The following is a 13,902-nucleotide window of genomic DNA, read 5'->3' on the forward strand; positions in this document are numbered from 1 at the left end:
CTTCTCACTCTACCGGGAAAAAAAGTTGCTGTTGACTTGCCATATTCATAGAGGAGATTTCACAATCTGTCCAAGATTTGTCGTGCTGTATATGGCATTATTATATTGGTACAATTAATGGTATTCCTTCTGATTTTCCTTTGTATCAGTTATAAAAAATATATATAGATAGAAATATAGATAATGAATTTGTCAAATCTATTCTCTTTTACAGATCTAAAGATTAAGTTCGGAGAATTTAACTACTGTTTTGTAATGTTATTATAACTTATAAAAAAATGCATTAGCTTTTACTTAAGCCATTTTAATTTTACATTTTCCGATAATTGAAGACATTTTATTACCAGTAAAACGTCAGCTTCACTTGGTCTAAGGGTAAGTGTTCAACAGACACCAAACAAGTCCTCATCATGTTTAATTAACACTTGATTATTTTTTTAAAACAACAATTAACACTTGATTTGAGGATAATATATTTGGATCTCGTCAAACATAGTTGTTGTCCAATTATAGAAAATTTTGCAAACATGACTAGCTTCTTGAAGGAGAGGTATAACATAATTGGACAACAACTAGAACAAATAAGTATTAAAATAAAGAAATAGTTGATGTTTTATTATTCTAATATTATTTTCACAAATAGAGACTACAACATGGAGAGTCATAGTGATGATTATTGGATCCAATCTGTCAAAGATCCAGAAAAACTTATTTTTTCCTAAATTAAGGTGCAATTGGGAGTAATGTTTGTTTTTTAAAAGCTTTTTACCAAAAAAGAAAATAGTTTTATGTCATTTTTACATATAAAGAAATACGATTTTTTTTTTTTTATTTAAACGATAACTAGGTGGGCAAGAGATCTCATTTTCTTCAACATATTTTGCTGAAATGAAGAATTTATTCTCCATTTCTCTGGCCTAACATAAGGTGCATGACAAACTGTGCAGAACATGGGACAATGTCAAGGCTCTTAATTGTTTTTATCAACTTAACAAATAAAAAAACAGATAATGCAAGATTATTGGAAGTGGGTTCCAGGAAATTATATTATTTAATTCAGTAATTGATTGGTTTGTATGCACGACCACATTTTATTTGGCGTGCGGAGATTTAATTAAACCTAATTTCACCTTCTTCATTATTCATTAATGTCCAATTATATAAAAAAAATCTTCCTGATCTGGCCAAAATTAAACAAATGAAATAAATTGCAATGCAATGAGAAAAATATTATTTTAGCTGAGTCCCTGGACCTTGTTTGTCTGGCAATGTAGTCTAAAATATTAGTTGAACAACTTATATTTATTGCAGTAGTTAAAATAAAATAATTAAAATACTTGTTAAAAATTATTCTATAGAGAAAACATTACATGTCATAGTTAAAATGAATCAAAATTTTGTAAAAATGAAACAAAATAAAATTGAGTTTCCAATTTAAGTAGATTTCTCTTCTGCCAAGATCCATTCTTTTTTCTTTTTTCTTCATATAGTTAATCATTGGGCCTTTAAGAATTTTAGTAGTATGGACGTGTAAGAAGATAATCTTGTTTTGGGCCTATCTCATTCATCTTTCCAAGATCCAAATCTTTTGAAAATTGCAATTTGACAACCCCTACATTTACTCTCTCCGTCCCATATTAGTTAGCACATGGATTAGATTCATGTTACAGGCATGTTTGCCTTAAATCATACTCCCTCCGTCTCATTTTATATGTCACATTTTTACTTTGCACTTGCATTAAGAAATGATGTAACTTTACCCTTCTACCCTTATTTAATATTTTCTTAAGTCAACTTTATTAATAAATGACAAGATTAATTAACTATTCTATCAAGGATATAATAGGTAAAATATGGTAATTTATGCATAAATTTTATAAAATGATAAGTATTGTGGTCCAACTATTTAGAGAAAGAAATGACATATAAAATGAGACGGAAGGAGTAATTTTATTCTCACAGGAGTAACAAAGAATTGTCCTAAGAACTAGCAAGGCAGCCCAGGAGTAATCTTAACTCAATCTCAAAAACTAACATAAATCACGACTCAAGATAATATAAGAAGATCACTCATCCTACATATAATTTTGTCCAAAATAATTTCCCCTTCACACATTCCTAATATTCATTATAATTATATTGTCAACCTTAAGAAAAAAATTAAGGACATTTTAATCAAAAGTCCTCATAATTTTTGGAAGTGAATTTCTTAATTTATACGCCAAAGCCTAAAACATCAATAATTTTAGGCCGGAGAAATTAGTATTCTCAATGTCGGACCTAGTTACTACACCTTCCATTTCCACTTATTTGTCCACACAACATTTTACACACCCATTAAGAAAATATATATTAATAATTGGAAAAAATAATTAATTTTCCCCTATTATAAAATGACAAGTGTTTGAGAACAACCATTTTTAGTATACTTAATAACTAATGGGAACGGATTTCTAATATTCCTAAGGGACAACTTTAGTCATTTAAATATGATCTGGATGGAGTGGAGAAAAAAAATCTATGAAGGAACAACACTTCAGGCAGTTCTTGTCACAGAACATTGTGGTTTGGGAGAAAACATGAATTTCTTGAGGGTAAATTAAAATATATTATTTTTGTTGGTATAACTCTAGGAGCACATTTTGGAATTTAGTTATTATTATATTCTTTACTTTTTATTTTACCTCCTCCCATTGAGTTTGAGTGATGAAGGAATTAAAGACTGTCCTACATGATAAAAATTTAGCAATAAATTTTATTTGATCTTCTTGCGGTGATGCTAGAATTTAGAATTAAGAGTTTGGAGTTCTAAAAGAGAGGATGGTTCGGATTAAGGCGGGTTCGAACTCACAGCTCTAGCGTTTTACGATCACTTCTTTACCACTCGGGTTCACAAGTTAATAGTTTATTTAATTTTCTAGTAAAAATATAGGATCAACGGAAAAGCTAGTGGTTCGTCCGAACCCACGAACCCACCTAGCTCCACCGATCTTCTTTAATTTTGTGTATGGTTTGACTATGATGACGAAAGAAAACAAAAATGTAGAAACAAATATTACACCTAATGAAGAATTACAATACGGAAATTTCGAATGAAGTAAAAATGGTACTTTATGATACATACATAACTACTATTACTAGCTACTACTTGTTATGTGAGCATCCTCACATAACTCAATTAATTATGACTTCTTAGGACAAGCGTGACATTCTTTCAAGTTTTTTTTTTTTTTTTTTTAAAAAAAAGGTCTTTGAGTTATGTTTGATTCACCCTTAGTCAGCGTCTCGTGTTCGAGTTTTGAATATGACAAAAAATCCTAGTGAGAGGAGCGCCACCTCATATGGACCCAATCAGGCTCAATGATAAGCTTGGAACACCAGGTGGAAACTAAAATAAACACACTCACATAACTACCTTTACATAATGTAGGATATATTTTTTTACTTTAATAAGTGCAGTCTTTGTAGAAATTGCCTAGGAGATAAACATCATCTTAAAAACAAACCAAAACTCTGTTGGTTCTCCAAGCTTATCTGATTGTTGAGAAAGGCTACAAATTTTACAACTTCCTTAGAAAGTGCTAAGCTTGGGTCATCAACCTCCCAGTGACCATTCGAACATGCTTCGCAACATCCTTTAGTGTCATGCAGAAACTTTCATCCATCTGCGCGCATCGAATTTAAAATAGATTATGTACATACTAGTGTAACAACATACTATCAATGTTCTTATTTTCGAAGTTAGTAATTGCTAACCCCACTTTTTTAGGGATGGTAACCTAAAAATTTACTACTATATTGTGAAGGTATAAAAGTTATAACATATTCACAGATGATTTAACAAAATATATACTTTGAAGTAGTTTACCTGAGCTACTAGTGTGATATCAATTGCTTGTTTCCCAAATGGCATCATACAGCTTTGAAGAATGGTAAGATGAAGCTTCTCTATTTCGTTATGGATATTCAGCACAAAGGCGTTGCTCCGCGCACACGTAATTCTGATCAATACATTATTATCTGAATATCTTACTTCAATATCTACCCGTAAATCGCTGCCAATATTATTATTGTTTTCTTCAGATGAAGAGTACTCTTCTATTTCCAGCTTAGATTTATTCACAAACATAACTGAATTCTGCTGGGACGGTCCACTCTTTTTCTCTTCTTCCAATAGTTGCACTTTTTCTTTAAGCTCTTTCACATGTTTGATTGCTTGCTCAAGAATTGAAGCTTTGTCCACCTACCAATATTATTCACAAATTAAACAAATGCTAAAACCTTTAACCAAACAGAGTATAAATTTAATCTCAATCTTAATCCTAATTATCTAGCCTTATTCCTTCCAACTTGATAGTATTATTTTATCCCACCTACTAATTGGGATAAATTAGTAATCCTAAGGGTAGAAAAATGTGTTGAGCTATCCATGTGTATAACGAAAATCCAATATAAAATAAAGAACTAAAGTTATATAAATGTAAACTTTTTTTTTTTTTTAGTTTAATAGAGTAATTTATCATTTTCATCAAGTTACCAAAACCATTATAAAGATTTACACGTAATAATTAACTTATAAGTGATCTGAATAGGTAAATATTTTACTGCATTAGTGCACAGCACTATCCAAAAAAAAATAATTAAGTAGTACTATCTCATCCACTTTTAATTGTCATGTTGTGTTTTTCGAAAGTTAATTTGACTAATTTTGAAAGTTAAATTAGATTGCATTAATTCAATATTTTAAACAAAAAATCTAGATATTCAAAAATTGTACGAAAAGTACCATATATGGCAATTTTTTGCATATCAATACAATGAAAATACGTCGTAAAATGTTAGTAGTAAAAGTTCTTATAGTTTGACTCTAAAAAAAAGAAACCAGAACTAATAAAAGTGGACGGAGGGATTAGTAATTTGTATCATGTATGTAAAATTGAAGTTGATGAGAAAAGAGATTACCTTTTTTAGGCTTGGAAGAATTGCTGAAAGTGCGACAAACCTCTGGCTAAGTTTCTCTCTGCGCTTCCTCTCAGCAATAATATGATGTTGTAATTCTACTGAAGGAATTCTTTTCCCCCCTTCTTTATCCTTCACATCGTAACAACCGTTCGATTTCACATATGGAAAAAACATCTGATCTGATGAATCACACAAATACATCTCATCCACAGCTTCTATTTTACATCCTTGATGACTAGGAAATACTGAATCCATATTATTATTAAAAGAAAGAAAACGATGTGAAGATGAAGAGATCTTATTCAATTTGGGCTGATGATCATCATCAATTGCAGGTCTCTTTGAACCAATTGGGAAATTTTCCATAGGGGTGATTTTCGATTTACTTTTGCTAATTTCTTGATGAAAATAAGAACGTGAATTAGCACGAGTACTATCTGGAGTAATAGACAGTTCACTAGTCTCTTGATCTTCAGAGATTGTGGATTTTTGAGTGGTGAAATCATCGATGGAAGTGTTTTTATTCGAGTTGAACACACCTTCTTCCTGCAAATTAAATCGTATAACAAATTAAGATATTATTTCGTATAATATATGATCCTAAGATTTAATATGTTTGTACATACCGTTCTTGAAAACCATTGACTTAGCGATGAATTGTCCATCAATAGGTGCAGTTGATGATAATTTGGTACTTGCTATAATGTGTCGTGATACTAGTGTATTGTATTTGCATTATATTGGGCGTAGGAGAAGATCGAATCTTTGATTGACAAAAAGTTATAGGGTTACTTGTCTTCAACCAAACTGAAAAGGTAGTTAATACTTTTATATTGAATATTTTATATGCCACGAGTGAAATGTTCATCATTTTTTTTAAAGTTAAAAATCATCATTTCAGTTCTGATTTAGCACCACGTAAGCCCGTCAAGTTTTCCTAATTATTGTGCTATAAACTAAAGCAAAATTGATTTTGGAAGATATGACAAATCCTTGAAAACTTAATTGATAGTACTATTTTTCTATTTTTTTAATCTTGAACAGACAGTGGCTTAATGATTAAAGTTTTAGCCATCCTTATACATCAACGAATTTTTAATTATCGTGGGATAGTAAAATAATGCTGTAGATTCCTTGAAATTATTTAGGTCCATACTCCATAGTCCACACGGGCCACATGCCGACTATAATATAGATTAGTCGTACCCATCGAGAAAATTATGTGACCAGTTTTCACCAACTGAGAGTGATATAAGTTAAAACATTGTAGTAAATAAAATACTAAAAGGTAGGGAAATGAATAGTAATTTGAGTGAAAAAATAAAATAAAAAGTGCATCAGAGAATGAGTACCAAACTATTAACCAGTACAAGTGGAATTTATTTGAATATTTCAAATATGGAAAAGGAACTCTATATATACTTAGAAAATGTAAAATGTGAAAAACGAATTCTAACAAAGTGGAGATCGGCCAACCATTAAAGAGAGAGCCAGCAGTTAATCCTCTTTTTGAACCAGTAGACATGTCTATAACTATAAAATCGATCTTAAACTAAAGATAAAAATTATATAACATGTCCAACTATAATTTCGGGTAAAAAGTAGAGAATGCCCATAAACTGGATGTACCATCAAGTTGTTATCATTAAACTGCAAATCTCAGACTCAACTGAACCTAAACCACATTAGTGTTGGATACAGAACATCACTTACCCCTCCTTACCAAGATTGAGGAAGAAGAAGGATCACCAAACAAGTCTATAACAAATGCACAATTTACAAACAACAAGCACAGGTACATGATTTTAACTAAAAGATAATGAAGGATTTTAAGTTTTAACAACTAGAAATATTCTCCACATTATTAGAAAATCAGAATCCCAGAGACAAACAGCATCAAACATAATCCTAAAATAGCAATCCTGGCAACGTAGCACCTCAGTCATCGTATGCTATTGCATTTCTACTGATCGACAAAAGCACATCTGATACGAGATGCAGACTGTCAACGCCAAATGGAAGTACTTTCATTTAGTTTTAAGCAAATTCCTGAAATACAATAACTAAGACAAAAGCTGAAAGAACCTCAAAATGACAACTGTCATAATCTACAAGATACAGCCGAAAAGATGCAGCAATTCTGCTACATCACCTAATTGAACTGCACAAATGTTTTGGAATAAATAAAAGAATGCTTAGTCTCCCCCCTGAGTCCATACCTTCACAGTCTTGTCATTCCCAAGAGAACCAGAAGCAATCATGTTCTGAGTGGGGTTGCATGATACAGAAATCACAGTATCAGTATGGCCTTCCAATTTTTGAACTATCTTCCTTGATTGGAGTTCCCATAAATATACACAATTATCCTCAGAACCACTAACGATATACTTCCCATTTGTTATGGAAAATGTTGATGAAATGCAGTACTTTGAGTTGACATGGTCCGTGTAAGTTTTCAGAACTTTTCCTGTCGAGAAGTTCCAAAGCCTCTGCAAAACAAGGAAAAGAAAAGCATACAAAGGTCATTGAGCACGTTAACTAGCAGTCTCCATCACTAAACACGTTAAATAACAGTCTCCGTTTCATCTTTGAAAACAAGTTGTCAAGTAGCAGTTTCTAGACAATGAAAGTTTGCAGAGGGCATTAATCTAGACAAAGACATATACTGACAGTCTGACACATTCCCGAACCAATTGAACTTGTAAAACACTACACCTACTTCATTGTGAAATCTAAGCAATACTAAAATGTACAATCAGCTTAGTAAGAAAACAGCATTACTATTAGGAAACCGCATGGAATACATCTGCCAAAACGTAATGGTTCATTACTACAGGAAACTGGACATTGAAAAGAAATGGATGATGGACTTTTCTTCTTTTTTTTTGAGTGGGAGAGAGGAAACTATTTTAAGACTAAAGAGACTGACAATCCTTAAAGCACCGTGACAATTTTTTGCACAACAAATTCACTGTTGGTAGCAGTTAAATTTCTGAAGGTGCACGTGACCAACAGAAAAGACCACAAGTTGTATATAAATCAAAAGAGCATGTCCTAAGGGCCAAAGTATATATCTTCTGCAGATTGACAAAAACTTGAGATGGATTCACATATCAGAGGTCATAGAGAAATTAGAATCAAACAAAGCTTGACTACATGACTCCAACCCACATTTCCAAGATGACTAGAAAAGCAGGGTGAAACTGAAAAGCTCATCTGATGTTTTCTTTCACTAAAAAAATAGATAAGTTTTTAGGCTATTACCGTGCACAACAAAAAGAAACTCTATCGAGATATATAGTTCAGGGGATCGACAAGAAAAGGAACCCAACTTAAAGGACAACGCTCTCTGCAAAGAACTACACTGAACATAGAACAAAAATAAGAATGTGCATCAAGTTCATCATTGCCTTACTTTGTGTCTTCTTGACTTGGCTCGTCGGTTAATTTTTTATCCATATCAATATATATATATATATATACATTCTTCAAAAATATCCCTAAAAGCACAAATGTTAATACGCTAAATGTTGATCAACAAAAGTATCCCTAAAATGATGCTAAAACTTTAATGCCCTTTAAAAAATAAAATATTTCATCAAAATATGATACCACATGTGGATAAAACTGTAACATTGAAAGCTTTCCCAAATTAATATTTTAACTTATATGGGATTCTAATCTGAATCAGGTTTCCTCATTGTTAAGTTCCATAGCCATACAAATTTCACAGGGATCATAACACATAATTTCAACCACCTCTTACTACCTACTTAAAGGGATACCTAAACTTAATAATTGCAGACTTGCAACACACACGAAGTATCTTCTCATTGATTGTGCTTGGGTAACGAGGGCCAAGGTTTTGTTGGAGTTTTGAGTATAGGTATTTTTGTTTCTTAGTTACATATAATAATGATCGTATGGTGGTTTTAGCACTAATTTATTGGGTTTTGGGTAAGCACGTAATGTTGGATGCTTGATTCAATTTTAATATCTTTTATTAATGTATAGGTATTCTATCAACTATTGTTGCATGCACAAAATTTCAGCTTGAGTGTTTTGGAAAACTAGAAGCTGAAAAAAGGGCTCACTCCACCGAATCGAGAAGCGAAGCACACACTTTTTTCAATGAAAGCATAGTTTAATATAATAATAAAAAATATTGTGCAAAGAAATCACCAAGAACTCAATAGAAACAACATATTAAGCAAATCTTTCAATTTTTAAACTAAAAAGTAAATAATAGAGTACTAGAATAAAAAAGATACAGATTCTCACTACAATCACAAACAACAAAATAAACTAAATATTTGTAAGCTACAGCAAACAAGAAACTATTTTTAGCTTTTCCTGTTTGTTGCAGTTTGCAAATATTCATTTATTATTTTGTTTGTGATTGTAGTAAAAATCTATAGCTTTTTTTTTCTAATTCTAGTATCTATTATTTACTAATCAAAAAATTGAAAGACTTGTTTCATATCTTGGTTACTAAACTATGCAAATTTAATATTTTTTATTATTGTATTAAACTGCGCTTCAATTGAAAAAAAGTGTGCGCTTCGCTTCTCGCTTCGGTGAAGCAAACCCTAGTCAATTTTTCGAGCTTCTCGCTTTCCAAACACTAAGGGGGGAGAGAGAGAACAATCAAATTTACGCTTAAATTGATGCAATATTTATTCGTAGAACCTCTTCTCTCTCATATTCCACATTGATACTAATTGATATGGTTCAACTAAATCAACTGCCTATAAAAGACCTTATGTCCAAAGCTGGATTACTTTATATCTTACCTTAGGGAATATAGGTTATAACTTTATAGTCATGCATTACTCTTACTTGAGGATATGCCTGTAAAAAACAAGCGACTAGAATACATACTTTGGATTGTATGAATTGTATATTGTAAAGGGCATAAATGACGAATTTAATAAATTCATAATTACAACACCAGTTTCCCTAAAGTAGAATTGATTGATCTTTAAAGCATGCTTTTAATATGATGTTCAATCATTTTGAACTACTATGTATTATGATACTTCAATAATATTGATTTTTAAAGATTATTGTATTTTTATCATGCCAATTACTTTACAATGAGTTTTCCTTCTTGTATAATTGTTTTAACAAATTTAACTTTAGTTCTTTCATATAAATAATCAACCGAAAATCTAAGTGTGAGGCACATACATAGAAACTAGTTGATATAACATAAGTCATACAAACAGATCAGATGATACAGACTAACATGCTTGCAGAAAATGAAAAAGTAAAGAATGGCCATTTAAAGCAGTTTTTCTTTTCGTTTTATAAATGCATTTGCAGCCTTTTCCACTCTAAAGAAACTGATTGCTGTTTTCTGCTAGGTGAATATAAGATCATTATTCAATGAGAGAGAAAAGAAGAGGCCTCCTGGATGCAAAAATTCACTATTCTGCTAAGGTTTTGATGTCGGATATTGGTTACACACCAAGCCATTTCCCAAAAAGAAATCATACACTAGATCCCACAAGTTTGATATGAGCAGGGCATCCCTTATTCCTTCTTTTACTAAAATATAAAGGGGAAAAGAAAAAAGAACCAGAAACATAAATAAAGCTCTTGAATATACATGGATCATGGATGCAGATACTGATATTACAAAATGTAGAACTCTTTGATACTCCAGGATATATCTTGGGGCTTAGGTTACAAATTTTGATGGGGAAGAGCCAAAAGCATGAGGAGGAAACTTTAGAATTGAACAATTAATAAAGAGTCCTCCAACTAAACTCCCTTTTGGAGAAAACTAGAATGGAACATTGACAAATCTGTTGGTGGTTCCCAACAAATACACAATGAAGCTTGTATAACCAACCCTTTCGTGAAGATCTAGGCATACCAGCTTCATCCTATCTAGAAACTTGGGGTGTGATAGGCGGAGGTACTGAGAGATGTCTGCATAGCACTTCCATAATCGTACAGAACAAAAAGTTCATCGATTAATCCGGTGAAGTACCCCTTCATGCTATATATTGAAACATTCTTAGATAACTCAAGAACTTAATACCAACTCCAACAAATCAAAGTAGTATTAAGAACCTTCCAAATGATCCCCAAAGTTGGATTAAAGCATAACTACAAAGAGGAACCAATCCAGTTTACAACAATTTCTAAATCCACAGTATTGCTCAAATTCCAGGGTTGGTCAACATATCAAAATTATTCAAAACCACGTGAAAAAGCAAAAACCACTGGGGATAGCATTGGGTTTACTGACACATTAGCAAAAATCTAACTTTGATGTTTCATATTTCTAACTAAAAAGATAGAACCCATTGAGAAGTCTATGGTTCCAAAAAAAGATTAGCCAGTTTAGAGTAAGGAAAGAGATCTCAGAAGTAGTAAGCAGTTGACGTCTGTTTCAACACAGAATGCTTATGATGGGAACATGTAACTTACATCTCAACTTTATCCCTTAAGAGGAAATGTGAAGAATTTGTCAGAGAGATTGCAAGTAGTTTTGCTGGACATCCGAAAAAAAAGTGGGGAATCAGGAGGACGAGACCAATTTAAGCAGCAGCCTTCACAGGTTGATTTGGGCGACTCAGCCTAGCCCAATCTGAGCAGTCTTTTTGGACAGTTTAATTTGCCATAGCCCATTCTGACCAGTAAACATTTTGACACTCGCCGAACCTGTTAATATCTTTTTGGATTGGATTTGCTACCCTAGTCCTAGTTTCTCTTTCCAGTTTCATCGCTTTTAGTATTTCCTTTTGGAAAGAAGAATTAGATGGATAATCTCAGTCCCTTAAATAAGAAATAAGATAACATAAATATCTTAGAAAACTTGGGCATGTCTTATGTCTATGTTGGATCAATTTACATCTGCTAAATGAACACGATTAGATACATTATGCTCAACTCTCAAGACTTGCCCATAACAGTAGTTCCAACTCCACCGAAAAGCACACAAGAAACCATATGCTGCGACTGAAGCACTTGATAGACAAATGCACTATAATTTTTTTATCATCAAACCTGACGTTCTACACAACATGAAACTCCAGAGCTCTTTTGACTTAATCAGTTCAAAACAGTAAAGACACCAACTTTGATGATCAAATCGAGTAACATGAACATTCATATTATGAGGAATCCTACAGAACTATCTTTACAGTGTCTCTGAATTCCTACATGCCCGTAAAACCAATTTCGACTCCACGGAAAATAAGAAAAGAAAACAGCTATCTAAAGTGGACAAAGCACTTGTGTAATGCACCTCAGAAGAACCTCCTTAGAGTAACTTCGCCAAAAGCTACATTTTTTCAAACAAAATCTACCAAAACTCAACCTTTACATCTTATTCAACTAAAAGAAAAAACGGAGGAAAAGGGAAGTTCTGCTTTCGCAACTGGCAGCCAAAATCCAGTGTGTAGAAGCAATAGGAATATAAATTGCTCACTGGATAGAACACATAAAAGAAAAGCAAAATTAAAAAAATCAAGAAACAGCAATAAAAAACAGAAACTTACCAGAGAATTATCCAAAGTGCCAACGAGTATAAATTTGCCATTGGGCGAGAACTTGACGAAGCTCACAGGTGGGTTTTCATCATCAATAATGGTCTTCATACAATGCCCGGTTGAAGCATCCCAAATTCTGCACAACCCATCATAGCTGCTTGACACAATCAACGAACCATCCCGATTAAAATTCACAGCCGTCACAGGATCGGAATGCGCCGGCAGCACCTTGAGACACTTCCCAGTCTTCACATCCCATAACCTAACCGTCTCATCGAACGACCCAGAAACCAACATATTAGCTTGGGGATTGAAGTTAACACAAAAAACATAATTTGTGTGACCTGTAAGGGTTTTGATATGGGAACCGGTGGAAACGTCCCATAATCGTACAGTTTTGTCATCGGAGGCAGTAACTAGGTGACGGCCGTCGGAGGAGAAGGCAACATCGGAGATACCCTGTTCGTGACCTAGGAATTCGTGAAGAAGGGATCCGTCGGAGACATCCCATGTTCGGGCAGTTTTATCGGCGGAGGAGGTGGCTAGGATTTTGCCATCGTCGGAGAATTTGACGCTGGAGATAGCGCGTTTGTGGCCGGAGAGAGTGAATTTAAGCTCGTAGGGTTTGAAAGATTCTGAAGTCTCGGTAGGGGAAGCCATGGAGGGTGTTAATTACTTTCAGAATGCCAAAAAAATGGAGTAGGGTTTTTCAGAGGTTTAACGAACTGGAGGAAGAATGCCAAACTTTAGCGACTGTTTTACATCAGAGGAATCTGAAATATCAAGCTTAGCTGTCTGTCTCTCTGGTTTCTTGTTTCCTTCCGTATAAATGGTGTGAGAAGCGAGATACGAGTTATGTTTTTTTCATTTTTTTTTGGTTTTCAGATGTGATATTCTTGATTAAATTCGAATTCACGTTCCAACGTACACATTGCTCACTCCTTTTATCCCTTGGATCTTTTTTTTTTCTTTTCGTATTACACCTTTCTAGAGTGCATACATATGGTGGGGGAATCAAAATAAACTTAATTTTACAAAATTATTTATCCGGTGTCTAACTTTAGCAAGCTTTATCATTTACTGACTTGATTTCTTTTGTAAACTTCAAACAGCGCAGTTAACAGCAACATGCAATTATCAAGTACTATCAACCATGCGAGAGTAGTGACTGAATTTTTCAATATTATGTTGATTATCTCGAATGAGTCAACTTCAATCTCCGATACTAGCAAATTACACATTACTCCGACTTATCAGTTTTAATTGAATTAAAAAAATTGAAAGAAAAGAAAAAAGAATGGGAGAATTCTACGTACATACTTGAAAAAAGGTAGTATCTAATTCAGATAATTTTAAACATTAATTTGCTTTTGAATTTTGGTACTATGACACATCAGCTCCTCACATCCCGAAGCAAATATGGACTTACTTGAAC

General features: G+C 33.0%; 2 protein-coding genes across 2 annotated transcripts; both read right to left on the bottom strand.

The window, feature by feature from the left end:
* Positions 1 to 3,382: 3,382 nt before the first annotated feature.
* LOC102584980 (transcription factor bHLH18-like) lies at positions 3,383 to 5,757 on the bottom strand. The gene is made up of 4 exons (XM_006357684.2): positions 5,589 to 5,757; positions 4,963 to 5,508; positions 3,869 to 4,243; positions 3,383 to 3,665 (listed from the first exon to the last, which is right to left on the bottom strand). Exons 1-4 carry the CDS (start codon positions 5,625 to 5,627, stop codon positions 3,582 to 3,584), a joined length of 1,044 nt encoding a protein of 347 aa, XP_006357746.1. The 5' UTR covers positions 5,628 to 5,757; the 3' UTR covers positions 3,383 to 3,581.
* Positions 5,758 to 6,964: 1,207 nt separating this feature from the next.
* On the bottom strand, positions 6,965 to 13,407 carry LOC102585307 (COMPASS-like H3K4 histone methylase component WDR5A). Its single transcript, XM_006357685.2, has 2 exons — positions 12,477 to 13,407; positions 6,965 to 7,451 (listed from the first exon to the last, which is right to left on the bottom strand). Exons 1-2 carry the CDS (start codon positions 13,125 to 13,127, stop codon positions 7,158 to 7,160), a joined length of 945 nt encoding a protein of 314 aa, XP_006357747.1. The 5' UTR covers positions 13,128 to 13,407; the 3' UTR covers positions 6,965 to 7,157.
* Positions 13,408 to 13,902: the final 495 nt, after the last annotated feature.

Source organism: Solanum tuberosum, unplaced genomic scaffold (genome assembly GCF_000226075.1).
Source record: "Solanum tuberosum cultivar DM 1-3 516 R44 unplaced genomic scaffold, SolTub_3.0 scf00244, whole genome shotgun sequence".
NCBI classification, from domain to species: Eukaryota; Viridiplantae; Streptophyta; class Magnoliopsida; order Solanales; family Solanaceae; genus Solanum; species Solanum tuberosum.